The sequence below is a fragment of the Gossypium arboreum genome, chromosome 3 (assembly GCF_025698485.1).
Source record: "Gossypium arboreum isolate Shixiya-1 chromosome 3, ASM2569848v2, whole genome shotgun sequence".
Taxonomy (NCBI): domain Eukaryota; kingdom Viridiplantae; phylum Streptophyta; class Magnoliopsida; order Malvales; family Malvaceae; genus Gossypium; species Gossypium arboreum.
Window position 1 is genome coordinate 124,480,009 of NC_069072.1, and position 24,079 is coordinate 124,504,087.

Below are 24,079 nucleotides of genomic sequence, written 5' to 3' on the forward strand. Positions count from 1 at the left end.
CTTAGGAGTGGCGGTGAAGCAGGGTAAGGGCTATAGGTTTGTGTAAAAAAGGGTTGAATATTTCCCTTCCTAGTAGTATCTTAAGCTCAATGGTAGCTCCTTTTGGATCCTAAGCTCCTATACTAAAAGTAAACTAAAAAAAATCAAGAAATTAGTGTTTGGGGTTAAAATTTGACCATTTATTTAACAAAACAAACACTTAAATTCTTCAACCTACTTAGAAAAATATTTTTCAAAAAATTACATTAAATTAAATTCACAGGACAGACTGGAGGGATCACAAATGGTCCCGTTTAAGTCCCAATCTCCTCGACAGAGTTTTAATTAATGTAATGAACCAAAGAAAATTTTATCTAAGTCTAAAATTTTATTCAAATGAGAAAAAAAAACTAAAAATATAAAATAACGATAGAGAAAGTGAAGTGAACTCCCTCCATTTTATTCAGGATCATCATTGACCATGGTGATGTCAAATGGTGATGTCAAATGGCCATTTGTCATTCCAACCATAACCATCTAGGAAGTAATCGTATTCTTTCCCATCAAATCTATCCAACATCTTATTAGGGAAAGAAAGCCCGTGGTGGCCTTATTTAACTTCCTGTAATTCCTACAAATCCTCCAACATATGACTCGAATATCTGCAATAATCCATCTGACACCCTTCTTGTGCTTTTCCAAAACAACAAATGACTCTTCTTCTTGATTCTTGGTAAACTCAACTAAAATCATGATAGGTAAAAATAGAGATAAACTCAAATAATCATATTTCAAACGAGGAGGCAAAGTCTTCAGTTCCAATTCAATTGGCTTTTCAATCAACATTTTTTTGTTATATGTACTCCTGAGATAAGAACTCTAATGATTCTAATGGAACTTCTGGTGTGAATCCCTTCGTTTTAGCTTCTAACAAAGCCAAACATTCTTCGTCTTCATCATCACTTGGCAAATCCGCTAGCAGAATACATTATAATGGATCATCTACAGAATTGAGCTTCAGCTCTGTAGAAGCCAGCAGTTCCATCTTAGAAATAGCAGAACAGTCTTCAACTACATTTGGGGATTTAGTAGCATCGAAGCCATTAAAAGTCACGTCGTCATCAAAAACTTCTTTCAACTGAGTATCTTGTTGCTGCTTCTGGAATCATTGAGGATATGGCAATGGTGGAATCTTAGCTTTAATCGAACAACTCTTCTATGGAAATTTTTCTACATCCGACAAGGGTGTTAGATAATCAAAACTAACTAGTTTAGAGTTTACTTCATCAAGGATCACTAAATCTGACTTCTGTGATACAGGAATTTCAACACTTGGTTGAACTTCCTCTTTGTATTGAGCTACAACAGGTTCATCTTGAACCTCAACCACTTTAGGCTCCAATGTCTTTCCACTTGGCACAGAGACTGCTTTGCAATGTTGTTTACCCAAAATTCTTGGATTTTCTATATCGCTCGGCCAAATACCTTGGGGTTTATTTCAAAGTTCATTGGTTAGCTGACGTATTTGATTCTACAAATTTCTTAATGTGGTATCATTCTTTGCTATAGATGCCTTCAGCAGATTCTCAAGATCACTTGAAGATTCAGTTGGTGGGGGTTGTTACACTTGTTGAGAATATTCCGACAGATAATTTGGTCAAAATGGCATAACGGAGTCGCTATGGTCCACCCAATGATTACTCCATGGAGAAATTGGATAATTCTGCCATGAAGAGTTGTAAATATTTGATTTTGGACCATTCTGATTCTGATTTCCCATGTAATAATTTGACTCTTGATTCGATGGGCAATTTTCAAAGAAATGGCCATCTCCACAGTATTCACAAGAAATATTCTCGAACTGGTTTAGTTTCTGACTTGACAGATTACCATTGAAACCATTAACAATTATGTTCTTAAGCATAGAAGACATAGAGGATACCTAGGCTACCAAAGAAGCAAGTGTGTCTGCTTCTTGTACTCCTGTTGCTCGTCTTTCTGAAGCTGCTCAGTTGGTTGGCCACTGATAGTTATTGCTGGCAATTCTTTCAATAATCTCGTAAGCATCGTTACAAGACTTAGAAAGAAGGGTTCCATTTACCGAAGTATCCACCATCATTCTAGTATGAATATTGAGACCAATATAGAAAGTCTCTATTTGAATGCAGCAAAGAATGCCGTGATAAAGGCACTTTTGTAATAGCTCCTTAAACCGCTCTCATGCCTCATATAAAGATTCTTCATCAAGTTGCTGAAATGAAGTGATTTCGTTTCGAATCTTGGCAGTTAAATATGGAGGGAAATATTTCATTCAGAAACATTCAATCAACTCTTGCCATATAGTTATGGAACCAGACGGTAGGGAGGTCAACAACGCTCATGCTCTATCTCTTAATTAGTATGGAAATAATCCCAGTCTCAAGGCGTCCTCAGTCACCCTAACTAGTTTAAATGAGTCACTCACTTTCACGAATAGCTGAAGATGAATATGTGGATCTTCAGTAGGAATCCTACTAAATTGACCCATATTTTGTGACATTTGGAACATGACCGGCTTCAACTCAAATTGTTGTACCTCGATTTCGGGTCTCCTAATACTTAGATGAGCTTGTTGAATAGAGGAATGTCATATTGTTGAATGGCACAATTTCTGTCAACGGCAACAATGATCGGATTGTGAGTATTATAAGTGAATATTCCTCCTGGATTTTGCTTTGGATTTTCGAAATACATATCTCCGGTCCTTCTTTGGTTTGCTTGTCTTCTTCTTTATCAGAAAGTCCTTTCAATTTCAGGGTCTACGGGGAGTAAGTCAAAAATTTGATCAATACTCATAAACACCTGAAACAAACACAAAAAAAAAATGGAATTAAAATTTAACAGAAAAAAATAGACCAAAATGAAAAATTAACAATTTCACAAATAATGTCTTTTAAAATAGTCCCTGGCAACGTCGCTAAAAACTTGGAACGACGGAAATGTGCAAGTGTACACAATCGCAACAAGTAATAATGTGACAAGTAAATATCGAGTTATTGTATTCACATGGACTGTAAAAAGAATTATTTACGAATACAATTAAAAACACATTGGTGAAGAAAAATATTTTGATTTGAGGAGGTGATTAAAAACTAGGATTTTAAATAAGTAAAATAAATAAAAATAAAGTAAAAGTCCTAATGCACGATTTCAGATGATTATTTTAATCAAGATGATATAATTGTGCTAGATTATTTACATTTATTAACTTAGAATTATTAAACTCATGTTTATATTGTTACGAATAAATTCATGGCAACTCAGTAATTTGCTAACTTATGAACATACTTACCTACCAAAATCCATTTATCTCTTGACTATATTTCTATGTCAATTCAACCGATTAAAGAAATTTTAATAAGCAAATTTATTAATACGCATAAATGCTTATGAAATTAAAATAATCTCTTGTACATATCTCTATGCCAATTCAAACAATTAATTCAATCTCATAAGCACATAAAAGATGACGCGAGGTAACAATGTATTTCTACCTTGAAACAATTTAATCACAATAATATTGCAAGTTATGCAAGGTTAATGTATCGTTAGATACCATTGCTAATTTAACCCTCAGCTACCTTAGATGATTAAACATGCACTGATTAAGTATCGTGTCAATTAATTACAATTTCAATTCTTTTAAATAATTAACTCATTAGTTACCTTACAATTGTAATGCAAGAATAACTTAGTCATGGTTTTACTTAATCAAGCATCTTACCGAGGCCTATAACAACACAAACACAATTTTAATAACTCAAGTAGACGAAATGCAATTAACCTAACATGAATTAAATTTAATCCATATTAATTAAATTAAATATATCAACATCACAAATATTCATAGACATGTTCATAACAACAACAATAAAATTAAAAGGATAAGGAACAAGAATCAAATCCAGTGTTTCTCCGAGGCTCGACTAATTTGCTCCACTCCTTCTTCTCCCCTTGTTCTTGTTGAACTTAGGCTTCCACGAACACTTGAATGCTGCTCCAAATGGTGGTTGAATGACTCTTTTTCAAGAGGTGAAATCGGCAAGGAAATGGGGAAGAAAATGAAGAACAATGAAGAGAGAAAAGTGAGAGAGAAGTGAATAATGAATGGTTTTGAGATGTGTTTGGAATGAGCAGCCAATGGGGTGTTTATAGGTTGAGTAGGCTGCTAAAAATAGCAAAAATCAACAGCCATAGAGTCCCCCCATGGTCGGCCACACATGTGGCAAGTTTGAAGGTTTCAAACTTGCTATTTTAAGGTAGGGGCAAATCTATGAAGGCATGATAAGTGGAGGGGTTTGAATACAAATTCAAGGAGTCTTCAAGGGCTGTTTTACAAGCCAAATAATCAGCCAAACAAGCTGATTAGGTCAGGATGCGGAACGGTTTTGGGTAGCCCAGTGCTTGGTTGGATAGGTTTTCTTGGTTCAACTCAATTGGGCCTCTTTTCATAATTAAATAATAACAATTATTTAACTCAAAATAAATTGGATTAAAATTAAAATTAATTATATCATGAATTAATATTCATAATTTGGATCGTCTTCGGCTGAAAAATTAATTCGCCTTGATGCTTCAAAAATCGCTTCTTGGCTTTGTGCTTCTAGCAGTGTCTGCCTAGCCAATTTCGCCATTTATGCAAATCTGTCGAAAATGATCAAAATTAATTAAAATTTATTATAAAATTAATTAAAATCTTACTTAAATTATTTTATAATTATTATATATATTTCGACAAGAATTACTACGAATTTGCATGAATTTGAGTTAAAAGGGGCATGAAAAAGTGTGTATATTTTCGTATTTCCAGCATTATATATTTATACTTGTTTCATCAATACAAAACATACCCTAAGCAAAAACACATCTCATTCATAAACTACATCTATCAACATTTCAAAACCAGATATTTATCTATATATACATTCACTATCGAAAAGATACAAAAGCTACCAACTTAGATGGATAGTGTGAGCTGGTTGATTGATCCTTCCAAAGAGTCACCAACGATTAACTACAAAACAATCCACGAAAACCCGTAAGCTTACCTAACTTAGTAAGGACATAGTATAACGTTTAATCTAAATACAATTAGACACTATTCACATATAATTTGATTACTAAAATTTCAAGAATGCAAATGATGAGATTATGTAATGATACTCAAAGCTACCAGAATAAAATTAGGAGCATGAATTTGCCTTCGGGAATACCAAAGTACTAACAAGGGCACGTATGTGCACTCAAACAATAATTATCTATAATCATATAAACAAAATAACAATAACATAATTTTACAAGTAGAATTTCATTTACATATTGAAATACTATGTACTTACCTACGATTTAATTCATGGTCGACACGCAGGGACTAATATGCTATTTTCCCTTTTCCTTAGTTATTGTCCTTTTGATTCAAGTATTAATCTATAGAATAAATAAATACAATATATTAATCTCATCCATATTTCACATTTCAATTCAATGCATATGACACACAATTTCATTAATTACACATTTTCCCTAAACTTTTACAACTTTTGTAATCTAATCCTTTAAATTGAATATAATCAAATTAACCATTTTCACATGTCAAAATTTACAATCGAATATTCAAGGCTTCTAAAAAATCCACAAAACACCTTTTATTCACCATTAAACCTTTAAATTTTGACATTTTAACAATTTAATTCTTAAATCAAAATCTAACAAAAATCACTTCCCAAAACAACTAAAAATCGCAATCAAAGCTTCAAACACATAATTATCATTGCAAAAAACCAGGATTCATCAATGGTAACTTCCTAAAGTTTTAACAAATTCAAATACAAAAGTATGAGCAAGTTAGACCTAGTTGCAACAATCTCAAAACATAAAATTCATTAAAAACGAGGTTAAAAAACATACCATGCATGTAAATATACCTTAACCGAAGTTTTCACCCTACTATTCAATGGTGTTTCAGTTTTCCTTCTCTCCCATGAAGAAGATGGTGATTTTGGCATATTAATTTTATGTTTTAATTACTAATTTACCATTTTACCCTTGTTAAAAATTAAAATTTTCAACTAAACCTTGTCCATAGATATCCACTAACATATTATATGGTATAATTACCATTTAAGTCCATTAGATTAAGATTCCATATCCATTTGATCCTTTTAACTAATAGAAATCAACATTTACACCTTTTTCAATTTAGTCCTTTTTCTTTAATTAGTTATCTAAACGTTAAAATATCTTAACCAAATTTGAATACGACTTTAATGACTCCATAAATATTCTATAAATAATATTTACGAGTCGACATGACAGAAATTTGTGATCCCGAAACCATTATTTCGTCACCATTGAAAAATGGGTTGTTACAAGAAGTTTACAAAAATCCAAACCTACAATTCAGTTTGATACAAACAATAAAATCATATTTCAATAAAAATTTAAAAATATTTTGAATCATATTTTAATAATTCAATGACATAAACAGTTTCAAATAATTCAATAAAAAATTATTTGTCACTAAACCTTGAGGCTATTTGTATGCACATGGTAGACCATAACTTTGAAAAAAATCCAAATCTTCCATGCACTTTAATAACCAAAAAAATCAAAATCTGGTATACAATTTAATACAAGCAATAAATAGGGTCAACACTTTAATCCAAATCTACCATGCACTTTAGTAACCAATGAAATTAAAATCTGGCATAACCCTATGTGAATGCAACATTTTTCAAATTTGAAATCCAGAAAACCCTAAACCCAAATCCCCCTAATCTAAACAATCAAAAACCAAATATACAAACTTACTCGTTACATTGGGTGCAACAACATTAGTTGCTTCTCTTCTATTAACCATTGTGGCCTTCAACCCAAACCACCAATATCTTTTATTATCTTCTTTTCTCCCGAAACAAAAAATATCAATCCATCAACCTTAAATCGTTCACTCTAACCCTTACCCTGGATATTCCAATCCTTCAATCATCCAATCCTGAACCTTAAAATTTATTTCCAAACCTTAACCCTATTGATCTATTTCCTAGTCGATTTTCTTTTCCTCTCCTTAATCCCAATCAATTTGTGTTTTTTTACCCTAAACCAATTCATCTATTCTGATTTTTCCCCTAAACCCGTATAAACTTTTACTCTTCGGCTGCTCCTCCGACATGGCAAGTTAACTTGCCACATCAACTAGTTAATTGGCCACGTCACTGGTCCTATTAAGCCAGTGACGAAAAATGTTAATAAGTGACTTATCTGTCACTTTTCAATAATGTTAGTGACTATTTTGTTATTTTTCAAAAGTTGAGTGATTGAATTAAAATTAGAGTGATTGTTTTGTCAGCTGCATCAAAATTAAGTGGCTGTTGGTGGAATTTACCCTATTAATAAATATCACTTTTCAAAAATAAAAATCATTTTTCTTTTTCTTTTAATTCTTTTACTTGCGTGTACCATAATACTATTTGTAATTTTGATCTTGACTCTTGGAAATCTTATGCTTTCTATTTTTACTTTCTTTCTTTATTTTTTACACTTATTATTTACTAATCTCCGTTTAATATTTGAAATACATTTAAATTTGATAATTTTTTCTTGTTGGTTCTTAAATTTTTTGTTCTACGTTTGTCCCAAATTTTGGTAACTTTTTCTTAATTTAATTTTTAAACTTGGATTGATAGCTTGTTATTTTAAAATTATGGCACGTTATTTAAAAATTGTTATTTTTAATATCTTTAAACATCTTAATATTTTTAGATTTTATATAAAATTTTAAATTTTAAGTGATGACATGACATAATCTTACATCTTAATTTAATCCAAATATAAAGACTACATTAAAAAAATTATCAAAATCTAAAATTAATGTAAGATTAAAAAATCAAAACAAATTTAGACAAAATAATAAAAAAATCCACTCGGACAAATCTAATTTTAAGACAAATAATACTAGGACAACGAGAGATTTTGATTTTGACTCTTGGAAAATCATATGCTTTCTATTTTTACCATCTTTTCTTTTCTTTTTGACCCTTACTCATCTCCATTTAGTTCACAACTTTTTTTTTTTGGTTCTTGAATATCTTTCTGGTTCATATTAATTTTAAAAGTTGATAGTTTTTCTCAATTTAATCCTTAAATTTGGATTTTATTAACGTATGATAACAATTCGATTGTGCTATACCATCACTTAAATTTTTTTAATTATGATTTCATGATAACTTCTTAATACATTATTTTATTTTTAGATTTTACATTTTTAAAATTTTCAGGTAATGACATGATATAATCTTAGAATATCACATCATCATATCCTAACTGAATCTAAGTTTAATGATCAAATTGAAAAAAATTTCCAAGTTACAAGGACTCAAGTGGATCAAAAGGCACCCAACTGAAAAAGAAATTACTAAATTCAAGGATTGAATGTTACATTTTCCCATTATATTTTACATAATTCATTTAAAATTTAGGAATAAAAGCGATAAAACATTTTTTTTTTTAATTTAGATTTGATGGTTAAGATATGGTTTTAATAATACAAGAGTGAAATGTTTAGTTCCATCACTTAACCCTAGACAAGACTATTATCTAATATTTTATTAGATTTCAAAGCCTTCATGTAATGACACGTGGCATCATAGCGTACACCTAAAATTCATCTCTTTTAACGTATCAAACACATCAAAGCTAGCCGCCTCTCATCAGTTTCCCAAGTCTTGTCCAAATTCCCATTAAAAAGAAATACCTAACCCTAGAAAGCTCCCCCTTCTATTCGCCTACTAGGTTTTTACATTTAGGGTTCATAAAAATTTCTTTGATTTTAGTCCCTTATTATTTAATTTTATCCAATTTGATTGGATTTTCCATTCACAAGAACTAAATTTTACTTTTATTTAATCTATAAGTAATTTAATTCTTTTTAAAATTTACTATCTAAAATAAATATTTTATATGTTCCAATTATCAAAATCTATAGATATAAATTAGTAAAATTAATTAAAAAAGTATATAAACTTTTTTATCACCACTAATTTATTGCTTCAATTCAGCAATTCGAATTATATTTAATAATTAAAATAAATATTTAAATTTAAATAAAAATAAGTTTGAACAAGAAAAAAATCAAATCAATGACCACTTAAAATCGGTTCAAATTTAAATTGGATTTTAATTATATTTATTATTATTTTAAATATTTTATTGGGTTGGTGTCATGAATCAATTAAACACCAATTCAGTTATGAAATTATTAAAATGTTTTTTCGTGTACAAATTAAATTATCTTTTTACAAAGATATTTTTATCTTTTATATAATAAATCAATAAAAATTTAATTATAAAAAATTTCAACTTGAAACAATATACATTGATAAAAAAATTAACTTTACTCTTGTAATCAAAGAGAATTTTAATAATTATATTTATTATATATATTTTTTACTCAATGAGTTATAACTAAAGGAGCGAAGGTATTGGCCTTGGCCCTCTTTGCTAAATGGGACAATTCCTTTTAGTTCTCTCAATGAAAAAAAAAATTAGCCTTTCATTAAATATATCAATTGTATTTTTTATTTTTTTAAAATAATAATTTAATTTATGTTTTATACACATTTTTTAAGTTTTGTTTGAACATCGTGGTTGTACCGTAAATTTAATTTAATTAATATATTTTCCGGAGTTTGATAAACTAGACCGAATTTCAGACAAATAAAGTTTTGATTATTTGAACACGACGGATTCGAACCGACCCATGACTGTGTGTATGTAATACCAATAACCCTAAACAAACATGTCCGTACTGTGACGCTTAGAAAGTATGCTAATCTCCAAACCTGAAATAGAATGTTTGAAACTGTTAGTTTTCCTCTCTTGGCTCTTGTCTTTAAACCTCATTTTGTGCTCCATTCCTAACCATTTTACGACCAAAAAACACCAAAGCAAAGAAGTAGAAAGAGAAAAATCAAAAATGGGGAGAGGCAAGATTGAGATCAAGAGGATTGAGAACTCAAGTAACAGGCAGGTCACTTACTCAAAGAGAAGGAATGGAATCATGAAGAAAGCTAAAGAGATTACTGTTCTTTGTGATGCTAAAGTTTCTCTTATCATCTTTGCTAGTTCTGGGAAGATGCATGAATATTGCAGCCCTTCTACTAAGTACGAAACCTTGTTACTTTTTTTTTTTTTTTCAACTTTTTTTCATGGGGATTTTCTTTTGATTTCCTTTGAGGGTGAAAATAAAAAAAAGGTTCATCTTTTTGGTGGTTAAGGTTGATTGATATTTTGGACCAATATCAGAAAACTTCTGGGAAAAAGTTATGGGATGCTAAACATGAGGTAGGTTTTTTATTCTTTTATTTTCCCTTTCACCTTTTGATATTTTCTAGCAAGTACAAGGAAAATGACCTTTTTTGGGGTAAAAATATAGCAAAACAAACATGAACTATGAAATCTTTTAATAGATCTACAAATGGGATGTTATTAATTCATCATGTTTGTTGAAAAAGAAAACTAGAAGTTCAAAACTATCTAAATTCTAAAATCTGATATGTAACATCGTCTATGAACAGATCTGGTAAAAATGATGTTATTCTCCACCTTCCTTTTCCTTGCAAAAATTGAAGATCTATATATATGGGAGTCAGTTTTGAAAGTATATATATATATAAAACAATTAAATGTAATTTTTTCCCTGAACAGAAATCCAGTAAGATCTACCTAGTTCACAAAGGTAGCTTTAGGGTTTCCTGGTCAAAAGCATAACTTTAACCAGCATGCCAATATGTACGCTCATAGTTCATTTATATAACATACATATTGCTATAGTTTTCTTGTGAAAGATAAACTAACAGTTTTTTTCTTTTCTTTTGTCATAAACAAAAAACTCACTGCAGAATCTCAGCAATGAAATAGATAGAATCAAGAAAGAGAATGATAGCATGCAGATTGAGCTCAGGTATAAATATATAAAAACCTTAAACACAGTTATGACATGTAAAAATCGTATCAACATAATAAGAATACATGAATTGCTTTTAACTGTGTATATTTGTCCTGCCCTTAAATTAGGCATTTGAAAGGGGAGGATATCACATCTTTGCCTTACAAGGAGCTGATGGCTTTAGAGGATGCCCTCGAAAATGGCCTTACCTGTGTCCGTGCCAAGCAGGCTAGTATATATACGCACACCCACACAAATACATACTTACACACACACACACACACACACACACACACATATATATACACATTTAAGTTAAAGCTTCTTATGAATCTGATGATTTTGGCTCCTGTTGTTATTTTTTTGTGTGCAGATGGATGTTCTTGATATGGCAAAGAAAAATGTATGCATATTTGTGAATATAATTGGGTTTAAATTGAAGATAGAATTCCTACTTCTTCAATTGGCTAACATTTGTTAATTGAACTTTATTTGCTAATGATTTGCCTAAACTGTGTACACTTTTGGGTGTTCTTTTCAGACGAAATTCTTGGAGGAGGACAATAAGCAACTCAATTTCATTGTGGTATTGTTTTTTTTCCCCTCATATTTTCTTTTCTTACCAAGTTTCAGAAACACAGTTTAATCTCTCCTTGTTGACCAATGTATGAGTAGATATGTATATATCTGAATGGAGGAGGGAAGAATATTAATCTCATATATGATATATGTATCGTTACGAAACTAATGCTATACATAAAGAACGTCCTTGTGGAATATATATGCATGTATCATATATGAAAATAATGATAAAAGTGTCATGGAGTCTTTTGTATTTGGATTGCAATTTTGCACTTTTTTTTATTAAAAATGACCAAATCAGTCCTTGTATTTTAGATCAAAGAACAAACTGGTCTTTTTGTTAAAAATTTCATCCACATTTATTACTTAAAGTTGGTCCATGTACATCGAAATGAGGTACATGTGGCATACCAAGTGTAATTGTTTAGTTATTCCGTCAGCTACACTAGTTTTTAACAATAGAAATGGATGAAAATTTGAACAAAAAAGATCGATTTACTCTTTGATTTAATGTATAATGATCAATTTACTCATTTTATTAGTACATAGATTTACATAATACTTTTACCATAAAATTATCTAAAGTAGCCTTTGGGAATTGGAATTTGGATTTCAAAATTTTAGCTTTAAAATTTATGATTTAAATTCATTATTTTCACTCACAAATATTCTACTCACATAAATATAAGATTTGAATATTATCGTACTAAATCCGTGAGTGGAATATATGGCCTGTTTCGAAACTATGATTTTGGTCGAAAAAATTTGAATTTGAATTTGAAAATCTAATTTATTTGTTTGGATAGCAAATAAAAAGTTGGATTTGGACACATCCAAATTCAATTTTATAAGAGTTAAATTTAGATTTCAAAATTTATTTTAAAATTTGAAATTTTCAAAATACAAAATTTATTAAAACGCTAAAATTTTAGCCAAAATCGTAGTTCCGAAACAGGCCATAAATATCTTGCTAGATGATTAGTAAAGGGCTAAATGCCATCCAATTCTTCCTCCTTTCCATTTAGACATTCCTAGTCTAATTTTGCCAACGCGATACATACGTAATGACGCTATTCTCGTTGTTGTTTGATGTTCATGAATGGTTTATACATTTTATTTTTGGTACATTACAAATTTGGATAGATTTCATTTTCGGGCTTGAATCTTAGACCTTAAGCTGCTAACATCGAGCTTCAGTCATTAGAATGGTTTATACGTATATGAATATTTGGATATTTTCCCTATTAACATGGATGCTATGAAATTTTGCAGAATCAACAACAACTGACTTATGAAAATGTGAGAGAGCATATGGATCACCACGGATACCATCGAGCTGCTCGTGCTGACTTCAACTCGCAGATGCCTTTCGCATTCCGAGTGCAGCCAATGCAACCAAACTTACAAGAGAGGATGTGATGAACATTGTGAGGGTTATCCAATAGCTAAAGCTGCCTATATGAGCTATAAGGTCAAAAATGGAGGGGGTGCTTAGTTTCTGAATGATAATAACTTTTAAGTTCTACGAGTATTCCAGTGTTTATGACAATCTTAGTAATATAGATATCAAGTATGAATTTGATATTATGAACAATTATTGTATCTACTTTGAGCAACTTATATGTGTCTCTATGAACCATAGTGTGTTATTAATATTGGTATTGCTTATTGAGTTTTAAAGATAATAATTTGATACATAAAATTCTTTTTAACTTCGTGCGGGTTAAACAGTCATAACATATCCTTAATTGATAATTAAAAATAATAAAACTATTGTGTACAAGACAACTTTTTAACTTTACTTGTAGAGTTAAAAAACTTCACCATTAATGTATCATATAATAAACTTACTTTTAATTTATCTATATATGATTTATATATATTTATATATAAATTTTCGTTTGATACATTGATAATAAATCAAATGATGACATATCATAATAAAATAGTTAATTGAAATTATACGCAACCAATATAGCAAATATTAACATTTTATGTATATTATTAGCGAATTCCTCATATTATATTTGTTAACTTTAGTTAAAGCGTTGAAGTTATTATTAGCACATTCTTAAGGATTTTTAGTAGTATTCATTGAAGACAAATTTTGGACAATCAAGTCAAACAAGGACATTATAAAGATTTCAATGTGATTGAAGATTTCATATTTGAAGAGATTTGATCTACAAGGAACCTCATATAGAGAAAATCTATACCACTTCATTCGATATTAAAGACTTAATTAAAGGCTATTTTTGAGAAACTAGAGACTTGTATTAATTGTATTTGTGCAAGCCATATACGACTATTTAACAAAAGATTTATTTTAGTTTTATGTATGAGATTAAGAGAGAATTTATCTTGTTCGTGTGCGGAATCTATACTAGTGCAAAACTATTGTAAGTAAATTGTTCTTGTTGTTCAGTTTACAACTAAGCTTTCAAGGAAAAAAATCTTAGTGGAAAGAGTAATCTAGATTGAGTATAAGAGAAAGGTTACAAATAGCTAGATGAGCGAGTGGACTTAAATTACATTTTGTACCTATTGGTTTATAGTAGATTAATATCTAGACAAAGTCCCACAAACGTAGGAGGTTTATGACTTGCGTAACCAAACTTTAGTATTCATCTTCTAGTTTATAATTATTTATTAGTTAGTTTAGTTGCAATTGAATGAACATTTGAGTGGCAAAATCAATGAATTCTCAATTAGTATCAAAGCAAAGCACTTGACGTGCTGAGTTGAGATCCTATTGTTGATTTGCTGTTGAGATAGAATGAACATCAATATCAAGACCCTCTTATGTTGGATGACATGAATTGAGCTTACTGAAAGACAAGAATGAGGGCTTTTATCAACTCCATGATGAAAAAACTTAGTACTCAACTTTAGTTTTTTTACTCAGTCAAAAACCATTTTATTAACCCTAAAAGGGATCTTAACCAACAGGTCAATCATACAAAAATGACAAGAAAAGCAACACCCATAGAACACTATCGAACATAACCTCAGGCATACAAAACACAACCCCTAATAACAGAACCCACACAAAGAAAATATCGCACAAAACTCCAATATCAACATACAAGAAACTCCGGTCAAAGCCCAACAAATAAGAGACAATAACTCCCATTGACACCACTCAACCGGCACACCAACAAAAGAAGATCTTATCCAAACACCAACCAAAAACCGATAATGAAATAACTACATTTTAAATCATAGGACCATTAAAGAAATGTTGAAGTTCAATTGAACCTAGAGTAAGCACCTATTCAAACGTCCAAATTAAATATATTTTCTTCAATCCGTATTAGTTCTTTTATCACCTCGTCTTCATACCCATTACACGTAAACCTAACTTCTTTCCGAGTTCCAATCTTTCTTTCACTTCCTCTCATAATTTCTTCTTATGGTTCAAAAATTCGAAGTCAGATAGTGATTCATTGGTTCATTGTAAACCTTTGAGATGAACCTTGATAAGATACAAAAGAACAAAGGCAATGCTAAGAAGAGTATTACATTGCAAGTTGCAGCTTTAGTCGCAAGAGGGTGAAATTACCATGGAGAAACATTGGAAAAAATTCTATTCAAAAATGGTTTTCTCTGTAACACCCCTAACCCGTATCTGTCACCGGATTAGGGTTACGAAGTATTACCAATCAACTAAAAATCATACATCATCATAACATTAAATATCTTAAACATATCATAAGTCATTCATTCACATGCATTTTGTCCCTAAAACGAGCCTTCGAAGCCTTAAAAATAACTTGAACAAGGGACACACGACCGTGTCCCAGCCCATTGCCTTACCATTGTAACTTATTGAGTAAGGTCACACGCCCATGTCACACGACTATATGCCAGACCGTATAACTCTCTGAGTTGCCACACATGCCCGTGTGCCAAACCGTGTAATTCATTAACTTGAACCATCAAGAAACTCACAAATGACATACGGTTGTGTCACCAGGCCATGTATGTCACATAGCCGTGTCACAGCCCGTGTCCCAGGCTATGAGAACCCAAAAATGTACCTAAAATCAAGTCATTTCACAACCAATTCATGCATAACAAACCAATTCATTTGTGCACACTTTCAAAACACCTAAGCATAATTCAAATACACACAATTATACCATTTCAAGCAACCTAATTCACCTAACCAATCTACCATTCAAAGGCACCACAATAGCATCAAAACATCATTTACCTAAACATGTTAACATTTCCTCAATTCATGCATAAAGACCTAGTTCAAATATGTGCCATAGTATGTCACAAATTGGCCATTTGTAAGCCATCATCAACTTACCAAAAGAACCTTGTTCACAAGCACTTTAAAGTTCCAAAATGGTATAGCTTAACAAGCATTACAAGTCCATCAACCAAACATAATCTTCAAAGCATAACATACCAAATCACCATTACATAACATCATATACATGTCATTATTAACCTTGGCCAAAATACTCAAAAACTACCAAATTGATTGTTGGATAGTGTGATAGGTCTCTGACGAGCTTCCAATCGATCGAGCTTCCGATAATCTAAAAAAAAAAAGGAAACCAATTATGTAAGCAACGAGTGCTTAGTAAGCTCATACAAATTTAAACTAAACTTACTATCTCATTTTAACAATTCAAAGGTTAAACATAAATCATCACCAATGTAATAAGCTTAGTAAAAGCCTATACAACATCACCAACTCACTAGTATACTTGTCCATGATACAATGAAATCAACCATAAGATATGTAAATTCCATAAGTAGATGCATCATTTAGCTCATAAGTCTTTTTCATAAGTCATGATTCAATCTATTTACATACTTACTATTTCATTTCCTTTTCTTACCTATTAAACCATCTAGAATTACATCAGATACTTAGGAAAGCTTACACATAATATGCCTTTACATGTAACCGTAACCTTTCCTTTACATCATAGCTCACACTAGCTGTGAAATGGGCTTGCTCATCTGAGCTGTGGGTCAGAATGTAAGCTACACGATGCTGCTCACATGAGCTGTGGGGAATCCGCAACAAATGCAAGACCTCATCCATCGATAGGACATTCAAGACCAACACCTGAAACATGAAATCCCTAATGACATATCATTTGTATATTAAGAATTCTTAATGTTCAACCGGGACTAGATATCTGTCAATTCAACATAGTATGAATACATTCATATATTGTTGAATTTGAATTAAAATAACATGGTAAACATTCAATTTAGACAACATTAAAATGAATATTTTTCACACGAACTTACCTCGATAGTTAGGGCGTAGTAATATAGTTGAACTAGTCTGAAGTTTTAGCTTTTCCTCAAACTAAGTCCGAACGTGGTTTATCTTGATCTAAATAGATAATTTCAATCACTCATGTACTTCTAGTATTTAATTTAATCCACAGTTCATACTTATATAAAATTACCAATTTTCCCCTAATATTTTAACTTTTCACAATTTAGTCCCTAAGCTCATAACTTAGAATCTAACCATTTTAACCTAAATTTAACTTTACCCATGATGCAAGGAACCTTGAAACAACCCATATTTACCAACATTTCACAATAAAACCTATAGATTTGCACCTTTAACAATTTAATCCCTAATTCCAAACTTCATCAAAAATCATTTAACAAAACATGTTTGTTTTACAACAAAGTTTAATAATCTATAACTTAACATCAAAACACATTCAAAAATATCCATGGCAATCCCCTCAATCTTCAACAATTTTTCAAATTAACCCTCGGGGCTAGCTAGATTAAGCTAAAACGATCTCAAAAACATAAAAATCATCAAAAACGGGACAATTATACATATCATGCACAAGAACAAGGCTAGTCAAATGCTCCAAGCTCCTTTAAAGGTGTTTTAGGTTGTTAGAATGAAAGAATGAGAAACATGATACTTTTTTCATCTTTTCTTTATTTAAATTTTCTTTTAATTAATCAATTACGATTTTCACCTTTAAAAATTATTAGAATTTCATTAAAACCTTGCCCATACACATCCACTAACACCTTAAATGGTCTATTTATCATTCAAGTCCTTTAGTTTAAGATTTCATAGCCATTGGACCTTTTTAACCAATACAACCTCAATATAATCTCATAGACCTATAATAAATAATAAAATAAAAATTTTACTCGTCGGAATTATGGTCTCGAAACCACTGTTTTCGACTCATTGAAAATAGGTTGTTACATTCTTGTATAGTGAAAAATAAAAATTTTGAACACTAACTCAATTTGTGATATTTATAGCAATAAACCTTAAACTGAATTTGCACTTGTTTTTTTGAATAGGCGGATCCTTGTCGCTCCCAATTTTCAACCAAACGATCTTCTCCACTATTCTCGTACCACAAACTGCTTCAAGTGTGGGCTCGAATGATTCCAATCAAAATACAGAACTAGAAATAGTTTTATTAACTTTTAGTGTGAAAACAAAAATTCTCTTCTCAAATAGATGTTGGAGAAAAACTGGTTCAAAAATGGTTTTCTTGCACAACGGAAACTTTAAATTTTGAAAATCGACCCGATTTGTGATATTTATAGCAATAAACCCTAGACTGAATTCGTACCTATGTTTTTTGGTAGGCGAATCCTTGTCATTCTTGGCTTTCAACCTAACTACCTTCACTGCTATTCTAGTACGACAAACTGTTTCAAGTGTGGGACCAAACAAATCAAATCAAATACAAAACTAGATTTTTTTTTTTTACTTTCAGTGGAAATGTAAATCTCTCTTAAATAGAAACCAGTAGAATTGCAATTCTCCAAAAATAGAATTTATTCTTAAAATAAATATTCACTTCTTTCAGCAAAAATAGCAATGTTAAAAGCTTCAGAGAAACTTATGTTTTTCTCTTTCAATTGGTGTGATTTTAAGCCTATCAGTGCCATCTATTTATAGGGAGAGTTGGTGGAATCCTAGTTGAAGTGGTAGAATACAAAGAATATTATTTTGATACAAAAAATCTCTAACTCGCTATTATTTAGGGAGAATGGCGACAACCCTTGATTGGAATACTAGGGTTTGTCGTCTCATGTATTCCATATCAGGGGAGTTGGACCTCTCCTGTATTGGGTCCAATTATATGCACTTCCTAAACTTTAACCTAACACTTTAAAATTTATTCCAACTTGGTACATGCCTTTTTTCTATTTCTCAAATTAAATATTATTTCTCAATTAATTTAAATAAACTAATTTCTAATTAAATAATTTTCTCAACCCAATTCTAATTTTGTTAAAATCATGACGACTTTATTGTAAAAAATCTATAAGAAAATATATTTAAATTTTCTACATTCAATTGGATTCACGATGATCAATTAATTTAAATTAATTTTTGAACTTCAATTAATTAATTAATTAATTATTTGAAAAACCATAAATTAATGCTCAAGTCAATTTCATACTTAGTGAGAAAACTACATTCATTTCCAAAGGTAAATCATTTCTCTAACTTTATCATTTCTATCAATTTCTATTCAATTGATTAATCCTGCAGTTCATTTTTTGTTTCAACAAGCTATCGAAATGACCGATTAGACATTTGAAATTGAGTCTCAAATGATCCATAATTAAGTTCCAACTTTTCGCCTATTAATTATAAACTCATTTAGTCACAAAGTCATTCCACTATAGTATCGTGATTCAGTTCTCCCCAACAAGGTACCATTATGAAAGCAACATGATCTGTGCTTGTCCAATGACCTTGTCATAAGTGTTTTACCCTGATAGGATATCCTTAATGTAATAACCTTTACCTATCCCTATCACTGGATTAGGGTTACAGGATGCTACCACACATAACATAACAGAATCATGCTATATCAATGTAAATTTCTCGAAACAAACAGTGATCATCAAACTTATAATCAAAAACATGATATTCATATATTATTGAGGTTAAAACGAACACACAGAAGCTCTAAAATAGTTTAAAACGAATAAAGGACTCATTTGAAATATTTCAGAAAAATAAGGAAAAAATATAAAACAGTAGGGGTCACACGGTCATGTGGATAGACTGTGTGACAGACTGAAGCCATGCGAAGCTATGGAACATGGTCGTGTTGTTCAACCGCGTGCAAGGGCAAAAATCGTGTAGGTGGAGTCATATGGTCGTGTCTCTAGACCGTGTAACAAACTATGGTTGTGTATGCCAATTGAAACCTAAATCACACATAACACACTATCGTGCCATGTACCCGTGTATAGTACACAACCGTGTGTTAGGCTCAGCCCGTGTGCACCGAAAGGACCCTTTTTCAACAAGTCACCTAAACCTAGTTCACTTAGGTTACAAGCTACATCAAACCAGCATTCAAACTTGTTCAAATAATCATCAAAACATACTCAAAACAACACTTATTTCATATATCTTAAGTGCCCAACCAATATGCCACAATTGGCGCCTCAATTCAAACTTTAGCAAGCTAACATTCAATACATTTCATCCATAAACTCTATCACCTAAACACTTCCATATAATAATCATTTCATGTACCAACAAAGTATTTTCAAGTATAAAGACCAAATAGACATATCTTACCAATTCAAACTCTACTTTATCCTAAGTATTTCATACAAGCTCAAATATACAACACCCATTGCACACATATGCCATACTTATCCATTCTTTAATTCATTAAAATGTAACTTATAAAACAAGACCAGAACATTACATATATACATAGACATTCATATTCACAAGCTTACCAACATAACCAAAATACCATTTGAGCAAACATGTACAATTTCAAAACATAATTTTCATATAAATCGTAACACCTATTTACATGTGCATATCCATTAGCTTAAGTAAATCATATTTCAAATAGGTTATTCACTTGCCACTTCATTTCTCATAATAATACCAAATCATCCAACATCATCAACGTCATTAGACCAAGATCATAAACATCCAAAATAACTTAAACACAAATGCAACCCTATATACAAGTCACATAATTGAATATGGAGTAAATAAAGATTACCGTATCAGAGGTTGATAGTCTGAGCTCCAAGTTGATCCGAACGACGCGTTTCGCAAAATAACCTATTCAAAGACAGGAAAGCAAACAAGATAAGCATTACAAATGCTTAGTAAGCTTGTATGAAATTCATTTAACCTACCTCGATAAGTTTACAATTAAATTATGAAAAACATAATGTAACAAGTACAAATATCATTTGGCATCTTGTTACATTCACTAGTACATCACTTAACACTTCTAGAGGTTAATATGTTAGATCACACAGTATTATAATATAACAATTAATCTTTTATATGATCCAAAACACATTTGACCAATTATATCTCAATTCATTTTTTCTTATTTATCAATCACAACTAAAAACAATATAATTCACCTCCGTTCGCATTTAATTAAATGGACGAGCTACTATGCAGTTTCCTGTTATCATAGTTTAATAGCAACAGGTGAGATTATCACACATAAATCAAATAACATTTCCAACGGTACCATTTAATCTATATAAAAAACGTTCAGTAAGTACAAAATTTAAATCATCCATTCTCATGTATCCATTTTAGATTTAGTATTCACATTATTTAAACAATTTCATATCATGTTTATTTTCATTGCCCGGAGAACTATAATGAATATACATCGGATCCACCAGATAATAATGTTCACATGAGCTATGAATCAGACATTAACCATTACATGATGCTACTCACAAGCTATGAAGAATCTGCTACACATACAGAATCTTAGCCATCGATAAGGTATCTAGTAAGTTGGGACATTAACAGTTACACGATGCTGCTCACACGAGCTATGAAGAATCTGTAATATATGAAGGGTCTTAGCCATCGGTAAGGTATCCACCACCGGTACATAGTACCTACTATAAAAGACCATAATAACATATCATTTGTATCCCAGTTATTCACTGAATTCACATGGGCCCTTTATCACGTATTTAATCTTTCCATTCTTTTGAACATTTTCGTACATATATCAAGTAAACATACACTTACTCATTTCCATTAATGTATCAAATAACCATATACTTATAACTTAAACTAATTAACATTTCATAACCATTCCATATCATATAACTATTCGTATTAGCCACATATGTTGTACTTTGCACTATAGTTCTTTCGATGCCAACAATTATTGTATTACAAAAATTAACTATTAAATAATTAAATAATACAATAATAAACAATCATTAAAAAATTAAGCCTTATACAAAACTTACCTAATCAAAATCAGCAACGAATGCGGCACCAAGGACCTTTAGGCAAATTTTCCTTTTTCCATATTTATCTTCCAGTTGTTTTAAATCTCGATCTATAACATGATTTAATTAAATTAATCAATTACAAACATCTCAAAACAACCTATAGTAATCATAAATTAATTCATTTTTCATTTTTCAAATTGCCCTAAAGATTTGCATTTTGTTCAATTTAGTCCCTAATATTGAAACTAACATAACTTTCATGTTTAAGCTCTAATTTTTGAACATTTCAAATTCATCCTTCAATAGCCCTCTATTATCAATAATTACATAAATTTCATATCAATTTTAACATATTCACATTTTAGTCCTTATAAACAAAATTAACAAAATTCAACTTCATAAAATAGTCATATCTCAAATCCAAGCTTCAAATACAACCATTTAACATCAAAATTTCAAGCATTCATCAATGAAAATATTTTAAAATTTTATAAGTTTTGAAAACAAAGGTACATGTTAACTAGATTAAGCTGCAACAATCTTAAAAAAAATGAAATTTACGAAAAATGGACTCGATTTGGCTTACCGTGCTAGGGCCAAAAGATTGAAACTTAAACGATGGTTTTCTTCTTCTTCTTCCTTGCATTTTTGGTGAAGAAAGCCAAAAAGATGATGATAGTGGTGGCTTTTGTTTATTACATTATTTAACATATAATTTTAATTTTATTAAAAAAATTTCTTTTAAAAAGAACATCCCAAAATCGTCCACCATTATTAAAAACGACTAAATTTACATTCTAAAACCACCCAATTAAGTTTTGATTAACTATCAAATCATCAAAATTTTCAGAACCAACTTCAATCTACTTATATGATAACTAATATCCAAAGTTACATCCCTTTTAATATTGAATCTCATATCGTTGATTATACCTTGAATTCAACACTATGAAATTTCCTATAGTTGGTGGTGCATTCTCATGAGTTTTATAGATTTAGACCTACTACTAACTTTCAAGATTGGCATACTTATCACGCTGCCTAAAACAAAATTCTTGAAAGTTTCCAATTATTGATGCTTTCACATATAATTTAATTATTCAACATCTTTGAATCACTGCCTCATAATATGATCAGTTCTTATTCTTGTTCCCACTTATTCAGTTGCTTCTTAATTTATGTTCATACTTGACATTTCGAACTTCACTTAATTTTAGTAACACACCTGAATACTTTCTAAATCTTTTTTGAATCTGGGTACTCGTATTATTACTCTTTATCTGAATATTATAAGAGTTACTATAATGTTTTTGTTTCATTTATTTATGGTTTGGTTAAGCACCTTTATAATCCATTTTGGTTATTACTTCATAATTATCATTTTTTTACTACTTCACTTGGTCGTTTACTATACAACTCATATTCAGTTTTAGATGTCAAATCTAAACGCACGTCAATTCACGCTCGTCAATCTCATAACTAATCCATTAATATTTGAAAATCCTTTCAAAACTTTCTTTAACTACATCCGTAAGAATCCATAGTTATATTGAATTCTTACATTCTATCCTACATCCAACCATGAATCATACCAAATTTTCATGTTCTTATCACCTCTAGACATTATCAAAAGCTCATGTTTCAGTCATACTTATCCATGTCAGATTCATCAGATTCACTTTAATATATGAATATACATATATGTACTCCATTTCCTTAATGTCAAGGGAGTAATCCATCTATCAGTTCAAGTGAGTTGTAGAATCCTCAAAGTTTTCTTTTGTATACTGTTAGTTCTTACTATTTTTGTTTTCACGATCTCTACTTTCAGACAGTATCAATTTTTACTCATATTTTCATACCTTACTTTATGATTAGAACTATATTCAAAACTTGTCACAATCACCAATTTGGGCACTTACACTTTTATTTTTTATTATTGTCTCAACAATTTTTTTTGGAATTAATGTTGAATTTTCGAAGGTGTGATGTTTAATGGATACTTTAGAAGAACTCTCATATTTTTATTTAGTTCAAATTGGAGTGATGTCTTCAAAATCTTCTTTGGAAATTTGATTGATTTGACAGCACCAGTGAAATCTCGATTATCATTGGTAACCTAAGTTCATCTTCTTTTAACCATTCGTGATTCTACATTTTCTCAACCTTACAATGACATGCCATTTACATTTATCATCTTATAAACATATTAAGAAATCAAATTTCCGGTCCAGTCATAACCCCTAAGAGTTCACCAATCATTAAATCACAAGGCCCTATCATACT

The 24,079-nt window shown here is 30.6% G+C and overlaps 1 protein-coding gene and 1 non-coding gene across 2 annotated transcripts; both read left to right on the plus strand.

The window, feature by feature from the left end:
• Positions 1-2,153: 2,153 nt before the first annotated feature.
• Positions 2,154-2,260, plus strand: LOC128291001 (small nucleolar RNA R71). The gene has a single exon (XR_008280779.1). It is a non-coding gene; the product is annotated as a small nucleolar RNA R71 (small nucleolar RNA).
• Positions 2,261-9,780: 7,520 nt separating this feature from the next.
• LOC108488866 (agamous-like MADS-box protein MADS9) lies at positions 9,781-13,233 on the plus strand. Its single transcript, XM_017793147.2, has 7 exons — positions 9,781-10,179; positions 10,293-10,359; positions 10,917-10,978; positions 11,092-11,191; positions 11,337-11,366; positions 11,505-11,549; positions 12,818-13,233. Exons 1-7 carry the CDS (start codon positions 9,842-9,844, stop codon positions 12,962-12,964), a joined length of 789 nt encoding a protein of 262 aa, XP_017648636.2. The 5' UTR covers positions 9,781-9,841; the 3' UTR covers positions 12,965-13,233.
• Positions 13,234-24,079: the final 10,846 nt, after the last annotated feature.